This window comes from Furipterus horrens, unplaced genomic scaffold (assembly GCF_987537825.1).
Source record: "Furipterus horrens unplaced genomic scaffold, mFurHor1.1.pri manual_scaffold_3, whole genome shotgun sequence".
NCBI classification, from domain to species: Eukaryota; Metazoa; Chordata; class Mammalia; order Chiroptera; family Furipteridae; genus Furipterus; species Furipterus horrens.
The window spans coordinates 205,512,072-205,532,013 of NW_028327173.1; the positions used below are offsets into that span (position 1 = coordinate 205,512,072).

The window sequence follows — 19,942 nt, forward strand, 5'->3', positions numbered from 1 at the left end:
ATTGGACTTGGTGACTTGCTTCCAAAGAATACAGGAAGGAAAGGGCAAAATAATAACCGTAGTGGAGAAAACTGGCAAACATTACCATAACGTAATATAGTTTAATAGTTCCAGTGATTTTTCACGTTGGTATCATGAACTCCCTGACATAACGTGAAGAAAAGGGCATTTTATCTCTGTGGTATTCTTTCAAATCCCAAAACCCCAGTCTAATACTGAGAAAAACATCAAATTCAAAATTGAGAGGCATTCTCCAAAATACCTGGCTAGTACTCCTCAAGACTGTCAAGGTCATCCAAAATAAGGAAAGACTGCGAGACTACTGCAGACCAGAGGTGAGGGGCCCTAACAACTAAATGCAGTACGGTACCTCGGATTATAAGCAGGGTATTAGTGCTCACTTCAGCAGCACATATACTAAAAAAGAGAGAGAATATTAATGGGAAAATTGTTGAAATTCAAATAAAGTCTGGACCTGAGTTAATAGTAACAAACCAAGGTCAATTTCTCAGCTGTGGTAAGTGTACCATAAAAAGAGATGGCAGTGAGAGATGGGGGTTACCAAGGGCGGGGCACAGGGAAACTGTAGTATCTCTGCTATGTTTCTGTAAACAAAAAACTACCAGAAGGATGCGGAGTGGGGGGCATAAACCCAGGCCTGTCCAACCCTAATGCCACACAATACTAGTAAATTACAGTGAAGAGAGCACTGGACTTGGAGAACGGAGGCCGTTTTCTGCCACTTGAGATCCAGTGTTATTTTGGGAGAGTCACAAGCTGAGTCTTAGTTTCCCCATCCATAATCTAGTAAAAATATCTACCTTTTCCCCCCACATGAAGTGTTGTGAAATTGAAAAATACATACAGAAAGATAAATCATAAACCATATATATATATGGCAGACGGAAAACTGTACACACACCTACAAGCATACAGGAGTAGCTGTGATTTACTTATTTACTTTCATTAGGAGAGGAGAAACCTGCCTGTGTGTGACAACAGCTCACACTCCCATGAAACTGTTCGCTGAAGAAGAGTGTTTTCCTCCCCTGAAGTTGATGGGAGGAAAGAATCTGGATTCTGGATTTCAGGAAGTTTTTCTAAACTTATTAAAAAGCTAACTGGAACAAGACCTCTATTGTATATTTAATTAGCTGCCCATAAAGTCAACCCTCAAACCACGCTCTTGATTCATCATCCAACACTGAATTCTAGCCACGCTTTGAGAGTTGATCACAATTAATCTGATTCTCAAAGTGAACAGGAAAAACTGATTGATTTTTGATAAACCTTTTAAGGCTAATACTCCTGCAGTGAAAACGGGCTCATCTCTATACTGAAAAACACATGTAGAGAAGAGTGGCAAGGAAGAAAATAAATCCCCCGCCTCTTCTCTCCAAGCCCCAGAAAATTCACTGAATTCCTCAACCACCCTGGGAGGGGGCAGGGAGAGTGTCCACACCGGGCTGAGAGGCGGGCCAACAGCTTGCTGGCCTAATGGCAGCGGCCCTTCCCCCCCCACCGCCTGTCTCCGGCAGCCTGGGCAGCCTTCCCGCCAGCGCGGCTGGTGTCCCGTGACGCCCAGGGGCGTTCTGATTGCAGAAGGAACGGGAAATGAGGAGGGGGTATCAGGCTTCTTCCACTGTCTCCGTCACTAACTAGCGACTGAACTCAGCGCACACCGCTTTTCCTCCTGAGGCCCTTTCTCTTTTTTATAAAAATAAGTGGGTTGGATTAGATAGTCAGTGAGGTCCCTCTCCAACCTTAAACTTCTGATTTCAGTGTAATTCACTACCTCCAGTTATTTTACTTTGGATTCATCACAAGGATCAGGCCCAATGACTATGAAAATTACCAGGCTGAAAACCACCAGATGACGACCCCAGAGTCCAATTTCTCGTTACTCAAGTAAGTTTTCAAAAATCCCAAACCAGTCAGAAGCAGTTTAGGGAAAAAAAAAACATCCCAAACTACCTAAGGAAACAAAGCTTAATTTCTCCTCAGAGATCACTGCTTGCAGACCCGGCTCTCAGGGATCAACTCTGGCCAATTAATGGATCTCATAGAAAAGCTGATTGCCTGGAGTACAAAATAAGAGCCACCCCCCCACCCCCTTTTCTTGGCCCTTACAAATAACGCAGCATCTATCCACAAACCAAATGAACTAGAGACATCAGGTGACAATGTGACACGAGTTTCACGGCCAGCTCCTTGGCAGGTCTGTGTCCAAGAGACAGAAAGTGCTGGTGCAGGAAGGGTGGGCGGGAACCGCAACCTGATCTGGACTCGCTCTCTCCTTGGCAACAGTTTCCAGCCTCTTCCCTAGGGCCTCCTTCTCCCGGACTCGGAACATTGTGATACACACACAGTCTCAGAACCAACGCGAATCGCCAAGCCAGGTGGAGTGCTTCTAAGCTTTTTCCACTGCGAACCTGCAAACCTGAATCAACAGTTCTTAAAAAGCTACCATAAAAAATTAGCCACAATAATACCCAGAGATAAAATGTACCCAAAGAGTCCCTTCAGGAAAAGCCTGCCCTGGAGCGCCTAACACTGCGCTTAACACGGCATCACAGAACAACAAATGTCTGAATTAACAACTGAATACAAAACAAGGACTGCTTTCCTGTAACTTAATCTCTCTATACTTGCTCTCTATTTTACACGGATTATAAGAGGTTAGCGTCCTCTGAGAAGAAGTCTCCGTCCGTGAAGTCTAGCCCCCTGGGAGAGCCCCGTGATACACACATGGCCCCGCTGCCGGTCCCGCGTGGTGTGCCACAAGAGCACCACCTACGCTAGGACGGGGCCCGGGAGGGACACACACCTCCCTCTGCCAGCACCCACGGCCAGCCCAGGGCAGCCCACAAGACAAAAGGCTGCTCTGCCCCGCCCCGAGGAAAACGCTCCTCTTAGAGTTACCTGTTCAGGACGACTGCGGTGTATCTTCTCTCCACAAAAATAATCCCGCATAAAATATTGGTGAACGGGGAAGGGAAATTCGTCTCCGGCTTCTCCTTCTCTTCGATTTCTTCGTCCTCGTCGTCATCCTCAGAGTCGCTCCAGGACACGTAGTTGTCCTGGTTCCTGTTATTGTACCACTCCACGCTCTCAAACTGCTGCCGCTCGTACGGCTTGTACTTGCGCAGGATCTCAAGCAGTTTTATCACCTTGGGGGTCACGAATCTCAGGTCCAGCGAGGCGGGCGAGAAGTGCTCTTCGCACAGGGCATGTACCTTCCGCAGGAAAGTGTCTGTGAACAGCAGGAACTTCCGGTGCAGCTCCTCTTGCTCGTGTTTGATGTACTTCTGCAGCTCTCTCACCATCATCCCGGCCACCTTGTCTGCGCACCAGGGGCCCAGGACCACCAGCACCGCGCGACAGTCCGACAGGATCTGCCAAAGGAGGTAAAGAGCCGATCGCTAAACAGTGGTCAGGGGGCATTTTCCTGTGGGGTTGAACTGGGGTTTAGTGGCCTTCAAACTGCCGCTTCAAAATAAACTTGCCCCACCAATACCGCTAATGTAAGCGCTGAGGTTAACTCCCTAAGGCTGGGGCAGGGCTCTGCTTTTTCGTAAGCCTTACGTCCAGAACCATGCTTTTGTTTTCCCCAGCAAAAATAATCAAATAATAGAAGTTAAAAGGTGCAACTGTATAAGAATAAAACTTAATTTTAGATCTGTGAATAGTCAGAAGTAAAACGAGCCATTTACTTCCAGATAACTATGCAAGGAATTCCATAGCAGAGTCATTTCATCTGAAGTATCAAAGAGCAAGCAATTCCCCTGTAACTTTATGCCCGGAGAACCACGCCTTACGGCCCTAGCTCAGAGCACAATGGAAGTCCAGAGCGAGGAACTGAGGAGTCTTCTGCAGGCAAGTAAAAGGCCCCTGGGCCGGACCCAGGCTTAATGTGAATTCAAGGGCTGGTAAGAGTCTGGGCATTGTTGTGTCAGACAAAAAGAGCAAGAGAGAAATTAAGATGCAGATTCGATAGTGTTAACATTCACACACGGTTGCAAAGTCCAAGTTCACGAGTTTTAAGGCAGCAGTATAGCGGCACCACTTGTCAGGTCTCAGCTGGCTGGACCCCACCCCCAGGGCTTCAGATTCCACAGCTCAAGGGTGGGCCCATAACATGCATGTCTAACAAGTTCCTGGGGACCACCCTTTGAGACCCTCTATTCTAAGGGACCTCTTCTCAAAGCCGGATCCCTCTCAGGGACAGAGCTCAGATCCAGTTCCTATAAGGAAACCGCAGAAGAATGTATTTAGCCAAAGGGTTTAAACAGCAACTAACTCACCTGACCAAGGCGGAAAGAAATTGGACTCATTTCTTTATTTAAATAGCCATGACATGAATCTAAGTTATCTCTTAAGTCAGGGAGGTCTATATTGAATAGAAATGTCTGTCAAGGAGTAGTAAACTCAACCCAACTCATGTTCAATAAAAAATGTCCAAAGAGATAAGAAGGTAAGGCCTTAAATTCAAATATTTAGGAAATAGCCTCATTAGAAGCATATTTCCATTTCAATAATAAAACAGAAATCTTTTATTATACCTCCTATACTTACTTTGTATATGCTTACCTGTTTAGAAATTAAAGTAGAATCTCTTTCTTTTGAATGTACAGATATGTTACAGTCATTGATAAAATTAAGTGCTTCTTCTAGTTCCATCAGCAGTCTTTCATAAAGCCCACTTCTGTCCATAAACGGTCCACAGTCTACCACGATCTCATATGGCTGAGAAGTGTATCTTAAACACGAGAAACAAAAGCTGCTGATACTACAATAAGTTCCCTACTGCATATTTAAACAAAAAGAAGAAACTTTCCATGTTCAGTTTGTACGCCTACTTGGGGTAACAGGCAGACCCACAAGCCTTCTGGAAGTGGTGCTCACTTGTGTCCCTACTGTGTGTTTGCCTGTTAGGGCTCAAGGGATGACTGTGGAAAGCTGACAAAGAATTCTATGAATTCATCATTGTCCCAGTTTTTTTTTTGTTTTTTGGGGGGGAGGGAGGTGTTTAGACTTTCATCTTTTATCCCCTTAGGAACAATGTTGGTTGAAATACTCAAGAGACCCAATAATGATTACTTCTCAGAAGGAGAATTCTGTGATGGGGTAGATCACAGGGAGAAAGAGTTATCATTAAATCGGTCCATTTCCACACTATTAGAAACTTTCAACATTTGCAAATGTCAGCTTTGTTTTTAATGTATTTTGAATGTCTCCCGACACAGGAAAGCTCCCCTCCGTCAATTACAATGTCATTCCTTGGATTTCTCATGCGTTTCATAAAATATGACAGCCAGGACAGCACATGTTATTCTAAAAGCACAGAAAATAATTAAGGGAAGGAAGTGCAGCGAAGACATATTTGGTACTACCGTTTTCATTATTCTCAACCATAATCTATACTTAACCAAAGAGCCACATTTACAGAACTAGGCAATGCCAAATTCAACGGATTACTTGTCAGTTTTACTTAAATGCTCTACTACCTCTACTGTTTTTGAAGATTTCAGTAGTACAGCCTACCAATCTAATTCAGGTCAAATAAAAGCGAAAGTATAGCCTGTACTGCTATATCATGGGTCATTTTGGCTCAGAAGTCAAAAGTACCATGTCCCAAATGCTGTGTTTCATACAGCATTTGGGCACCTGTGATCCACAACCTGAAACATTGCCTGTTCTTCTCATTCTACAGAAGAGAACTTTTTCAAAATTCTACTAAATTACAGGCACACTGCAAGGTGTCTTCCAGTGTCCATGTAATTAATCATCAAGGAATTCCCTGAAACCACTGTCAGTGCCATTTTATAGAGTCAGAATAGTAAATGACCCCGTTGAAGTCACACAGCTTACAATGAGTGGAGCCAGTGTTCACAACCCATGTCTGATTCCAATCCAGAACCTGAGAAATTAGTCTTCTCTATTTTTTATAGCTGTTCCACTTGGTCATCTTTAGCCTTGTTAAAGACTGTATCTTACAAGCGTATCAAGGTATTTTAATGTGAATTGAATTAGTTACATTTATTTTAAAACCTTATTTATACAGGCTCCCTTCCACAATGTTAAATCAAAAAGCATATTGTGTGTGTATGTGTTTCAATGAAACTCAAAATAGCAACCTCCTCAAAGAGACAAATCTAGAAATCATAAACATCTTTCTCAGAAATTCACACCCATTTTCAAAGTGTTTCCAATTCTTTTAAAGCATATTATAAAATACTATCTCTAAATAATGTTATTTTCAAACCACCACATGAGACATTTAGGTCAGAAAAACAAAGCACACACATTAATAGAAAAGGACACGAATATACGTTCCCAGTCCTTGTCACTATTAGCAAATATGAAGTGCCAACGTTTATGCAACATTCTCTCTTAAGGCAGAAGGAACTCAATGTGCTACTTTGTGGAAACAAGGTTAAATCCCTGCACTGGCAAGTAACTGTCCTGATAAAGAATTGTTAGTCTTGCTCGTTCCTGTCACCAGTCCTTGTTTTATCTTAAGCAGGCTCTATCTGCAAGGCGCTGTGAAGGGAACTGAAGGTCTGGGATCAGGGACAGCTGTCACACCACACCAAGCCCAGCACGGACGTGCGTACCTGTCTAAGACCACCAGGTCCGTTGCAGTTTCTGCATTACTCTTAAGAATTTTCTCCAGTTTCTGAATCTTTTCTTCTAATTCCTCTGGATCACATTTCCCATTTAAAATGGAAGCAGTTAGTCCCAAAATACGAGGGCACGATGGGCAACTTTCACAGAGCTAACATAATAAAAGATACTGACAGTAAGAAATTCATTTTGCAAGACCATAACAAAAGAGATAACACCATCGTAAAACATGTCCAAAAGACTGACATACTAAAAATATTACTTACAGAATTATGGTAGCTTGTTTAAAAGCTCTGTTTATCATAAAAGGAAGATTTAAATATGCTACAAGATTATGTAAAAATTTTAAATTTTATTACACATTTAGATTTATTATAATTTCTTATAGTTTATTATTGTAGAGTACAGATATAAGTGAGCATTAATTTACTATTCACCCATTCATACACTGGAACCAAGTTCTCAAAATCGGTAACTAAGATTACTGTTTTTGATATATAAAAACTCTGCTTACACTCAGTAATTTGACCTGAATTATTAAGACTAATAAAATATAAAAACTTACCTTCATAATTTCTCGGTAGGGGTGGTCTAGGATTGCAAGATGACACTCATCAAACACCAAAAGGTTAATATCTGACAGTGACAAGTAACCATTTTTCAAAACAATCAAGGCGACATAGCAAGTCATAATGAGAACCTAAAATTAAATCAACATTAGTATACACATAACTGTGCCATTCACCTGCCCAGATACACTTACGTAAAAGGGGATTTTGGAGCCCTTGTATTGTAGGTGAGAACTAACAAATCCATCAGTCGTAATTAAAGCAAAAATTTTTTACTGTATGGAAGCTCATACTTCAGAACCAACAGACTATGAAGAAATATTCTTGATAATGGAGTCCATTTTTTTAAATGATAAATCTATTAAATCTACTTCAGGTTTTTAGGTTCCTACAGCTATATTCTGACTGATGAGTCCTGTCAATTTAAATCAAATCACAAAACAACACGCACTGGTTTTTTTCCCTTTTTTTCCACTGAATTGACAAGGTTTTCTAGAAGATGACACAAGCTAAATGTTCTTTTTATAGCATATCTTCCTATGGACATTTCGGCGCTTTTTAAATGCGACTTAACCCACCGCGTGAGACCTGCTGGCGCACTGCCTGCAGACTGCTACAGTTAGTCAGGGAGCGGCTCTTAACCACGTCAGGGCCACCAACACACCGAAGGCCCTCTCCACGTGCTGGCTACGTGGGAATGTTAAGTTAGAGGGAATCTCATTAAGAACCCAAGATCTCAACCAAGAAATGTCTCCAGTTTCAAGACGTTCAACTCAAGAGCCAATTTTCTGAAAGTAGGGTATCTGCACGTTGGAAATAGGCGAAATCTGTGCTTTCCTCGAGCAAGTAAATCACATTATAAAGCTGTTCCCTTTCTAACCAAGAGCAACGCAGATTTGCACTTTATCTGGCGTTCGGAGGAGACGCTCGGGGAGAAAGGGCGCCCAGGGCCAGCTTCTGGCTGACAAAGCACAGGGAAGCGGAGCCTGCTAGTCCCACTGAGACAGCCGAGGCTAAGGCCCCTTATAAACCAAGTCAAGGGCCTGCAGGGCCTCAGCGTGAAATTGCTCTACGAGCCTTACCTGGTGCTTAGTAAACTCTTGGTTCCATCTCTCTTTTGTCCAAGATGCATTTACTTCTAGGTTTGAGTACTCCCCAACCTTGAGGTCAGAATGAGTTCTGACAGCGGACACTTGCTGAGCAACCTGGTTTGCTGATTACAAACAGAAACTCCATGTAAATATGAGAAGCTGGCTCCAGTCGGTTCTTTGAACCACTAAGGACTAAGACAGTTAAGAGAATCCTTATTATTATGTATTACACCTAACCACCTATATGTTAGGTATTTCCAAAAAGCACTTATTAGACTCATTACCTTGCCTCTGCCCCTCACATCAGAGAACCTTGTTTCACCTTCTTGCTTTATAGCTGATCCTCCCAAACCTAAAAATATAACTTTTAGACTGGAACGGTAACTACTGCGGATCCACCCCTCCTGTTTTCTTCAATAAAATCTGATCATCTCACCAAGAAACAATACAGATGCAAATGTATTTAAAGCACATAAGAACAGCACATGATGAGATTAAAAAAAAAAAAAAAAGGCGAGGAGTAACATGATTGTATTAGTACCCTAGCAGCTCAGGTTCATGTTTTATATTTTTTATTTTAATAGGTAATCCAGAACACATAAAAACCAGTATTTTAAATTTACTGGGTATCTCACTATTAAGAAGTATGTAACTTTCTTTCTACAAATGGTATAGCAAAATCATAAATCAAAAAGTTTCCTATCTCATAATAAAGCACCTTTTGACATATTTTGTGAAACTTAAACACCAAAAACAAAATAACTGTCATAACTTAAATTATGTTCCAATAGTAATCCATTCAAAAGAAATGCAGAATCAGAATTAAATACCATTACACATAAAAGGAAAGCTAAAGTTTAACCATAAAGTTAAGAAATAGGACAAAATTATATTTCTGCTATTAAGAGTTTCAAGAAGCACATTATTTGTCAAATTCACTACATCTTCAATAACTTAACCTAATGCCCACACAGAAAATCTGCTTAACCATAAAATCTCCTCCAAGTCCCTCCGTGCAATGTGACAAAATGGTTTTTATTACCAGAGTTGACCAAGAACACCGTCCTCTTCCCATGTCTGCTGAGGTCCCCCCTGATCTGGTAGGACAGCTCCTTAGTGAGCAGCACTGCAATGAACGCCTTCCCTGAGCCGGTGCTCAAACAGACTATGGTGTTACGGTCCAGAGCTGCTTCGAGCAGTTCAACCTGGGGGTACAGTGCAAAGAGAGGTCACACACTTCTTACCCAAGTGCAACAGTTAGAAAATTAGACTTTGTTTTAATTCAGGAAGTTCCACTCTTTTCTAAAATCTTCCTCCCATAAATTTGCCAGAAAGCATCCTTTCTGCATCTGTATATACAAATAACAAAGTGCCTGCTACGCACAGCTGTGCTGTATAAACGTAGGCTGAAATGCATTTAGAGTTTCTTTAAGAAAGGTTTTTGCACGGATAAAATACTTCTCTAGGAGTCTACGAATGACTACATTTACAGTAACCGTGGTTCTGCCAGTTCACAGCTGTTCAAACCAATTTCAATTTCTACCCAGCTCATGAGGACGGACACACCCAAATGGATATTAAGGAACACTGAGGTTCTCGGAGGGGGAGAAAAATAAAAAACTTCACAAATAAAACTATCAAACCAATTACCCAGCAGATGTTAGAAAAGAAAAGGACTATTAAGAACGAAGGTATTTGGAATGAGAAAATTAATCAGAAGAGGAAAGCTTGAAAAGGTAAATGAGTTTTATAAGTTGTGTCAACTAGATGCTAACTTATTCCATTTTAGTGAAACTGCTTCAGGATTAGTGTTCTCATTAGTACCTGATATTTTCTTGGCGTATAAATGTTATCATGAATTGCTTCTTGTTGCCATGGCAGTCCAAAGAAAGGACCCATTGGTGAGGAAGCAGGGGTCATGAGCTGCAGGCCTGCCATGCTGAGGGGTTGCAAAGCAGGGCTTTTCATTCATCCAGTGTTTCTTTCATTGCATTTTTGTTCTAGCACAGCTTACTACAAAAGGGAAAAAGAATACCATTACACAACCATGCAGGGTTAAAAACAAAAGAAAGCACAGAAACAAGAGAAACATCAGAATATCGCTCCTATGGCCTTTCAAAGTCTTCCTGTAACTGTTTTAGCTTTCCCTTGATCAAAGAGGATCATTTTAAAAGTCAAGCATTCTATTCTCTTCAATCCAGCAACCTTATCCCTAGAAACTTGTCTACAAGAATTAGACAACTGCACTAACATGTAAGTACACGAACATTTATTGTTGCATTATTACTAAGGACAAGAAATAACTTTAAATGTATTATTACATAATCAGCTAAGCAAATTATGGTATGGCTATACTGAAATAGTTGGACTCCACTGAGATAACACACATCTGTATTTACTGACACAGAACTGCATCCATACTATGCATAGTAGGATGCCTTTTTAAATAACACATATATATAAAACATGTAAGTATGTACACAAATGTATTTCCAATAGTATCTGTAAAGCCTACGACGCCCTCATGGACCAAACAGTGAGGCACTGTGCGGAAGGCCCTTGCGCTGTGCCGGCAGAGGGAAGGTTCAGACGCCGGCCAGCGTTCGGCGTTTCATCAGAAGACCAGACACACAGGCCTTTTCTCAAATTAACAACCTAGCAGAGATGATTAGCTATTTAAATACGTATCTTTAAAAAGATACAGATTCTAAACTAAAACAAACACACCGTTCTGTGAAATGATGTCTTTTTCATTGTACCTAAGCACTCTTGTCCTCTTTCCCAAAGATAAACGTGTTATGTAAAATGACAAAATAAAAACTGAGTCTTGCTAACAGTCCCAACATGCAGAAAGAGGCTTAAGTTTTCAAATCTCTACGTCCAAGTCCATCACTAGCCTTCCTGACCGTCAGCGGAATTTACTTGCCCCGCAGAAGGCAATTTTCTACCTGTCCTGCTTTGGAGCCGTCCCTGTTACGACCCTATGAAGCGGAAAAGAAAGAGTGCTCTCTGTTCCTTGACAACCAAACCTCTGAATCTCCCGACGTGTGAACTTCACAACCTGGCACAGCACAGTGGCTTCAGCCGTCGCACCTAACCCAACAAGAAGTCTCACGTGCAGCCCCCTTCTATGCGTAAGCGCAACCCAAACCCTGACTGCAGAGGCTGACCCAGCTGACCAGGACGCACCGTGCGGCTGATACAAGTACGCTCTCGAGTAAGCGGAACCGGGGCGCACAGCTGCAGGGGCCTCAGCGAGGCAGGCGCCCTCTGTGGACCGGCCAGCACAGCCGTGCTCAGTCCTCATCGCCCTCCTTGGAGGAAGACGGCAGGCGCAGCACCCCAGAGTGCACCGTGAAACCCGACCAAGTCATTACTCTCCCCGCATCGCAGAACAAACTGCTCGAAGCCCCAGCAGCCATTCCTTCCACCCCACGGGAAGTGCTCGCTTTTCTCAACGTCGCGCGCCCACAAGATACATGCCCTCAGGTTCATCATTCAAGCTTTTACGCAAGGCAGCTGCCAAGAACCCAAAGCGAAACCCTGTTTTACCTCATTTCCCGAGATTCAGCAGGTCACTCTGAAGGCCAAGGCGGAGATCCGTGGGCACCTCCCACCTGGCTGCATTCCTGGGCTCCCTCTCCACTTCTCCTTCCTTTCTACAGGCTGCTTCCTGTCTTGGATTATGGGTTCTCACGCCCGACCCCTCACGTTTCACCCAACCCCAGTCACAGACGTGGTACAAAGTATCAGGAAATCAGCCTAAATCCTGGTGGAGGATGGGAGAAAAGGAAGGAGGAAAGAGGGCAACAGTGTAAGTCCCCAAACACTCCTTCCTCCACCACACACGGCCAGGAACCAGCACCCCCCACTCCCTGCCAGTGTCACCATGTCGCTGTTTCTCCTCATACAGGTGTGTGTGCACCGGCACGCAGCTGATCCAGCAAACGGGACAAAATGGTTTGTAAAGCACGGACATACTCTTCGTCCTACCCATATCTTGCAGCTCTTCCGTAGAAGTGAAATTATTTCCAAGTAAAGCGGTGCAGAAAGGAAATGAATACAGCGGCCTGGACAGGGATTTCCTTGCGGACAGGCACTGCAGGGACCACGCACACCTGTACCGCCCAGCGCACCGAACCACAGCCGGGCCAGGACAAACACCGCGGGTCTGCAGCATGGAAACCACATCCGCGTGAGGGACACAGAACCTTCCAGCGGCTCTCCTGCCTTTCACAGAACATCCCGCGTTGCACATATTCACACACACGCGACACACCCCTTATTCTTTTACTGGCACACATGCTCCGTAAGGACAGGACGTACAGTCTCATTCTCCACAGCTCTTAAATTTCTTGGTACGTGTACTATACACAGTCAAGTAAATGAATATCTGATTAACTTAATCAGAGATGCATGAATGTCCACAGAATAACAGACAGCCCCCCCCCAAATCTTTCTATCTGCTTTGGAAATCCACACCCACCCCACTCCTCCTGGCCTTGAAGGGTGTAGTGTGAGAGAGGATTTGCAAGGAAATGGAGGGCAGCAATTTAACCCTCCCAGTGACAGTTTCCAGGAGGTCATAACATTTACGTTGATTTTCACTCTTTTAGGATACGGTGGCTGGTCCCAGGAATATACTTCCTATGGAGGGAAAGCAGAGCCAAGATTTAAAAATTCAACAGGTAATCCAATAATGTGAAAACAGAAAAATCTATAATTTTGCCAATTTTTACTTTCTTTGGCATGCTGAGATAGACTTTCCGTTTTTCCTTAACGTGCCCCTTATGAAAAGCTCCGAATCCCTGCTGCTAAGCAAAAGTTCTGCGGTCCACAGATGAACCTGCAACAGCGAACAGCGTCAGCAGCGCCAAGAGTAACTCCACGCGACTGGTTTTCCATCAGATTCCGACTCTGGTCCGACAGCTGACAGCACTCATGAGATCGGTGAGGCTGTCGCGCAGCGTCCATGAATCATTCACTCGGAAGCTACTCCGTGCAACACACAGACAAACCCTGCCCACCTCGCGCCCGGGAGAAATGACCGCCTGCGGCCCGGGCGCCGCCGCTGTCTGAGCCGCACTGTGACCCGGCGGCAGTCGGGCGGCCCACCTGCACAGCGCGCCCACCGCGCGGCTCTGCGAACGAACGCGCAGAGAGCCAGTTGTAAGATCCCTGCACTCAAACTGAACATAAACACACCTGTAAGAGTTTCTTAGGGATATGAAGAGGTGAATAAAGGCCAATGCTTTCGTATTAAATTTTAAACAAAAGACATCGGGCTTGCTGTGGAACACTAAGTGATGCTAAAACAAAGAACAAGAAAGGGACCAGTAGTAGGCCTAATTCCAAGACACGTGGGGGAAAGAAAAAAGTTCAAGAGAAGATTCTAAAATGAATACAAGGAAATGAAACAAAGTAAATAAATTCTGACACAAAGTAAAATTCTAAAGATAGGAACTAGGAAAATGAAAAAAATAAAAGAAGTATGTTATTTCCTAAATCCACATAAACAAAAGAAATAATGAAGGTCACCAGAAGAGGTAACTTGACTAAAAAATTCCAATCACCTAGAAATAGGTCTTCAATGCATGTATAAAATGTATCAGTTACTTTAATTTCTTAAAATGAAATTAAAAAACTCAAAGAACAGTTAAATTCACAGCATAAACTCTTACAGAATTCACTTGTGAATAAAAGAATTCAAGAACACAGTTCACCAGCGTTAATATTGCAGAGAAACTGAAATTTAGGGGTGTTTCTCCTAAAAGAGATTACAAACCAAAAACCAAGGAAGCACAAGGAGCTGAGATGCAAGCGTCAATCAATCGACAACCACTGACCGTTAGCTCTGACACCAGGCTCATTACCTCCCTGCCAGGCCTCTCCGGGCAGACAGACGCTCACAAGGACCCAAGGACTGACTGGCAACAGCCCCCCACCTACTGAAGTCCTGTCTAGTTGTTTAAAGAACATTCCTTCCTGTGGAGGTTAAACTTCCTCATTCCATACACAAATTTACTTGCTAGTACGTTAACAAAGGAGAATGGGGAAACCTTAACACTATTTAATTATGTACATATTTACCTCAAAATGCTGATTCTAAGTTCTTTCAGTTTCCAAGTCTGTATTAATTCATACCCTAGGTAACCTAAAGGAATTAGAAAGAATATTTTAGAACATGCAACTCATTTTTAAAAACCAACTTCAAGAAACTTCCTACTTAACAAACTGTTCATATTTAACTTATCAGAATAAGACCCTTGATAAGATAATTTAGTTATATCTATTGGGAGTCAAGAAAACACTACGTGTCTGAAAGAGCTGTCCTTTAAAATTTGTATTTATTATATTCTAATTCGAAAGATTTTTTAAAAGTTGTTAGTACAAGGTAACATAAGGGAGCCTTCCTGGCAATAAATCACATTTGCCGCCAGTAAAATCTGGCCTGAAAAGCATTTAAACGCCACGGCCAGTCAGTACCTTGCTTTAGGTGAGCACACAAGCATCACCCCATCCCCGAGTCCATCAGTTCCTGCTTCCCCACGCTGCCTCACGCTTTGACTGGAATTCCATCTATACTGCCACCTAGTATATGTGAATTCAGTACACCAACATCACTCCCACCTTCCCAATCCAGATTTACCTCTTCTCTAGAAGCACCATAACCAAAACGGTAAGCTGATAACTCTTTAAAATTCATCGAGGCTCCACTATTACTGCTGAGGTATCCAAATTGTGTCCCTAGACGGTTCTGCATAGATACATTAGAAAGTTCATATGCCAAGGACCATGAGAACTTATATTCATAATACAGAGCCAATCGGTCACGTTGTTTAATTTTAGTTGATGACCACGACTTAAATTACAAACAGGCAAACTCCTGTTTGATAGGCCCCTTTAACTCTGATAAAGACAGGCCACATACGACTCTGGCAAGTTTTAGCATAAACCAACCGACTTCACACACATTGGCATCTAATCCAGCGGACAGCTGTCCCGTTTCACACCAAGGACTGCACCTAACCCTCTGGTCTGAAGTCTACAGGCCTCTAGAGCTTCCTGGCAACAGAAAACTTCCAACTCATTCGTTTTCTTGCAACGTGTCACGGATCTGACAGTATTAACTTGACGAATGTTCACGTCCAGATTGTCATCCTACTCTGGTGAAGGCCAAGTGCACAACTACCATAAAGCCCACGGTGAGCACAGCAAAGAAGAATAACGGGGACACTGTGACACTGAAACGCGGCTAAAGTGCTGCTGCAAGATCACAGATAAAGCTAGCGACTGAGGGGCTTTTCAAGTGTAGCTCATGGTAAGTGACCAGAAAAGCAATTCTGAGATGTTCTAAATTAGAATTACAGCAGCAACAGAGAGAGACACAGAGAGAAGGGGGAGGGGGAGAGAGGAAGGGGGAGAGGGAAGAGAGAAAGTGGGGGAAGAGAATGGTTAGCTTGTTAAAAGCTCTCAGCCAGCTCTAACAAGACCGCTCACATTCCTTGGCTTATGCTGAAATTTCGGATTAATTTCCAGGTGGCCATTTCCCTGGTTGTTCTCAAGAGAGAACAGCCAGGCAACTTCGAACCCCAGGAACCTCGGCTTCTTAGTCACACCTGAGCCTTCCAGACTTGCCCACAGCCTATCCAAGGGAGCAAACACTTCTTCCCTGGCCTCTGCCGTCCCAGGAGTGGCCTCGCACCGCCTCCTCCTGTCCCTTCTGTCTACAGCCAGTGCCACACCTGCTGTACGAACGCCTGCACAGCTCCGGGACGGAGAACATGCTGCCTCTTCTACCTGGCCAGTCCGTGCCCCGAGGCCGGTCTTCTTTTCCACTAGCAATGGCCTGATAAGCCCTTTCTTTTAGACTTTCAGCCACGGAAATTAGAGTGTTTTAACAAATACTTATGGCTACCAAGGCATTATTTTAACTCCGACCAAGCCTAAATCGCTCAAGGCACCCCTGGCCCTGGATACAAAGTGACAGTTTTGTATGGTTGCTTATATGGTTGTCGGTGTAAGGGCAAAATTAAAAGTTAAGAGGCTAATTCTCCCACTTAAAAATAAATGAAGAGAATCCTTCCCTATCCTTTTTTTTTTTTTTAAACAGAGTTCTCGCAGTCCTTTCCAAATGTATGTGGATCTTAAACCTCTAGTCCTTCTCACTTCTCAGGAATGTTTCCTTAAAGCCTTGAGAGCCAAATCTTGAAACGCAATCAAGAAAGATCACGCTCCGGTTTCCTAGGAAGTGACGGGCCTAATTTGCGACCTGACTCCAAAATTGCAAAACCTACCTCCAGTGATAAAAGACATAAGTAATTAGCAATTTATCCTGACACCACGGATGTAATGGGTGGCAGAGCTGTATAAAGGAACAAGATTTCTCCCTGTGCCTGCGATCTCTTTAGGGGCTAGCCTGTGATGCACATCACATCCTGGCTCAATGTTTACTCAACAATGAAACTGTTTTCGTTCCTTCTGCCTTTGTGGAGAGACTTTCTGGGTAAGGAGGAGATTTTGTTTCTAATTATACTTCCCCAACATCAGCTTAAAAAAAGTCCAATTCTCAAATAGCATGCATGCCAAGTAACAAAATTCCATTCCGTGGAACTTCAATACTAGAGCAACCCTAAAATATGCTGCCCAACTGTACTCGGGAAAGAAGTTTTAAAAAGGAAGAGGGAGTGAAGTGGACAAACACTTAGCCCTATTAAAAAGAAATCTACACACAGAAAGGACCCCGATTGTTTAAAATGAACCCCCACCAACCACCCTTTTCTACATTCAGCTGCCTCAGCTCATTTACTGAGACAAGGGGACGCGCTCACCTCTGCACAGGCTCGCACACACTCTGCGCTCACAGATGCAGGAGGGGCACCGAGGGAGGCCACTGGGGATGCAGAACACAAAGTCTTTTTTGTTTTCTTCAAGTATGTTTCTTTTAAAAACATCGGAATTGCCAGCAAGGGGTCCAAGTCAGGGAGACCAAGGTTGATCACAGTCCACTGCCTCTCTCTAAGGGTGTTCCCTGGCCTACAAAATAGGAACACCTGACTATTGTGAAGATCAAATAAGATCATATCCGTATTTAAGCCTGGAGGAGGAAAAGTGCTCACAACACAGAAAGTGTTCACTAAGTGGCCGTTTTTAAAAACCACAGGAAGTATCATCCCTATCTAGAACCATGTTTTCAAACAATTCTTCAGACTGTAAGGAAATTCTTGAAGAAAACCTAAAATGTTTTATTAATCCTAAAATTTAGTATAGGAAGTATATTCTCATATAAACTTAAAACTATACAAGATTTTGTACAGTATTATAACCCGACGAACATGAAAAACCCCAAACTCCAAACTACCTAGCCGTCATGAATTTACAAGATGAAGATCAAATCTAAATCACAAAATATAATATATAATGTCATCGTCATCGGCAGCCGTCCGTCTCGAGAGACGATGGCGTAGCTTCTTGAGAGTCTATCTGCACCGCCGATATATAATGTAAAGTAAAATTAAAAAGCTTTGTATCCACTAGTTTTCGTTAAAAGCAAAACAGTTACATGCTATTTCTGTTGGCTCCACAGACATCTCTGAAAATACTACTTCCTTACTGTTTCTTAGACAACCAAGTGGTACACAAATGGGCGAGAAACCATCATCAGCTCATTGAATGGACAAGTTTCAAAAACACAAAATGTTAGGAAAAAAAGGAAATATCCACAATTTCTATAGTATACCAAATAAATATTTCAAGGATTTATCAACTACTACTGGATGAATATAGATTATGAAAAGACTAAGGTCAAATTGAAAATTGAGACCAAAGAGAGGAGAAAAGCGATAATACCTTCAAGAATTTAAACACTGGTATCTTTAGATACTTAATTACATAGATATTTCCATTTTTATTTGTCATTATCTGTCATTATTAATTAGAAATCCTTGCAGATTAAGCTAGCTTACAAATTAACAACACTCATACAGAAATGCTTCCCACAACATTTCCAATTATAATACCAAAACGAGCCTCTCCTACCCCACCTCCAAATCTAAATGCCTCACAAAGAATGAGGGAATGGTGTGGTAAACCATGGTTCATTCTGTGTAAGAGTTCAGCTGAGCCATTAAAAATAATGAGTTTATAATGAACAAAATGCTTACGCTATGGCATTCAATGAAGACAGTAGAACATTTTTTGAAGTATATTTTATTGATTATGTTGTTACAGCAGTCCCAATTTTTTTTCCCTTAACTCCCCTCTGCCCAGTACCCCTCTTCCCTCCAGCAGTCCCACCCCCTTTAGTTCACGTCCACGGGTCATGCATATAAGTGCTTTGGCTTCACCCTTTCCTATATTATTATTAACTTCCCCCTATTTTGTACCAATCAATTATGCTTCTTAGTCCCTACACCATTTCCCCATTTCTTCCCCTTCCCGCTCCCAGCTGATAACCCTCCAAATGATCCCCATACCTATGATTCTGTTCCTATTCTGGTTTGCTTAGTTGGATTTTGTTTTTAATTTTTAGATTCAGTTGTTGATAGTTGTGAGTTTGTTGTCATTTTAACGGTCATAATTTTGATCTTTTTCTTAGGTAAGTCCCTTTAACATTTCATATAATAGTGGCTTGGTGATGATGAACTCCTTTAGCTTTACCTTGTCTGGGAAGCACTTCATCTGCCCTTCCATTCCAAACGAAAGCTTTGCTGGATAGTGGAATCTTGGTTGTAGGTCTTGCTTTTCATGACTTTGAATACTTCTTGCCAATCCCTTCTAGCCTGCAAAGTTTCTTTTGAGAAATCAGCTGAAAGTCTTATAGGCACCCCTTTGTAGGTAACTCTCTGCTTTTCTCTTGCCACTTTTAAGATTCTCTCTCTATCTTGAACCTTTGGCATTTTAATGATGATGTGTCTTGCTATGGGCCTCCTCGGGTCTAGCTTGTTTGGGACTCTGTGCTTCCTGGACTTGTATGTCTATTTCCTTTGCCAAATTTGGAGAATTTTACTTCATTATTTTCTCACATAAGCTTTCATTTCTTGCTCTTCCTTTTTTCCTTCTGGCACCCCTATGATTCGAATGTTGGCACATTTAAAGTTGTCCCAGAGGTTCCTAAGCCTCTCTTTATTTTTTAAAATTCGTATTTCCTCATTCTGTACTGGTTGACTGTTTTTCTCTTCCTTATGTTCCAAATTATCAATTTGAACCCCCGTTTTCTTCCCTTTGCCATTGGTTTTGTGTGGATTTTCCTTCATTTCACTTAACACAGCCTTCACTTCTTCCCTTATGCGTTTGCCGTACTCAAGCACATATGTCAAGCCTGTGAGCATCTTTAGCACCAGTGTTTTGAACTCTGCGGCTGTTAGGTTGGCTGTCTCCTCATTTGTTAGGTTGGCTATCTCCTCGTCGCTCAGTTCTCCCACTGGAACCTTGATCCGTTCCCTCTTTTGGGCCATACTTCTCTGTCTCCTCATTCTGACAGGCTCCTGTGTTTGTCTGCCTCCGCATCCCAGGTAGAACTGTCGCTCCTGTTATGTTTCAGGGGCAGAGCCTTAGGGATTTGTCATTACAGGGCGACCTGTTGTGGCGCTGTATGTGGGGGAGGGGTCCGAGAGGGAACAATGCCCAATACTAACCCCTTTCCAGGAACTTCTC

The 19,942-nt window shown here is 42.8% G+C and overlaps 1 protein-coding gene across 4 annotated transcripts in view; it reads right to left on the reverse strand.

Moving 5' to 3' along the window:
• The window catches only part of DICER1 (dicer 1, ribonuclease III), a 65,800-nt gene that overhangs the window by 31,091 nt on the left and 14,767 nt on the right, over positions 1-19,942 (reverse strand). The window contains exons 2-8 of one of the 4 annotated variants that reach the window (XM_090271359.1): positions 10,112-10,300; positions 9,330-9,492; positions 8,279-8,409; positions 7,193-7,327; positions 6,618-6,778; positions 4,591-4,759; positions 2,923-3,395 (exon numbers count right to left, since the gene is read on the reverse strand). In XM_090271359.1, coding sequence (XP_090127485.1) covers positions 2,923-3,395; positions 4,591-4,759; positions 6,618-6,778; positions 7,193-7,327; positions 8,279-8,409; positions 9,330-9,492; positions 10,112-10,255 — 1,376 coding nt within the window. In that variant the 5' untranslated portion in view covers positions 10,256-10,300. Of the gene's footprint in view, positions 1-2,918; positions 3,396-4,590; positions 4,760-6,617; positions 6,779-7,192; positions 7,328-8,278; positions 8,410-9,329; positions 9,493-10,111; positions 10,301-19,942 lie in introns of those variants that run through there. The other 3 variants (XM_090271361.1, XM_090271360.1, XM_090271358.1) reach the window with 3 other exon arrangements.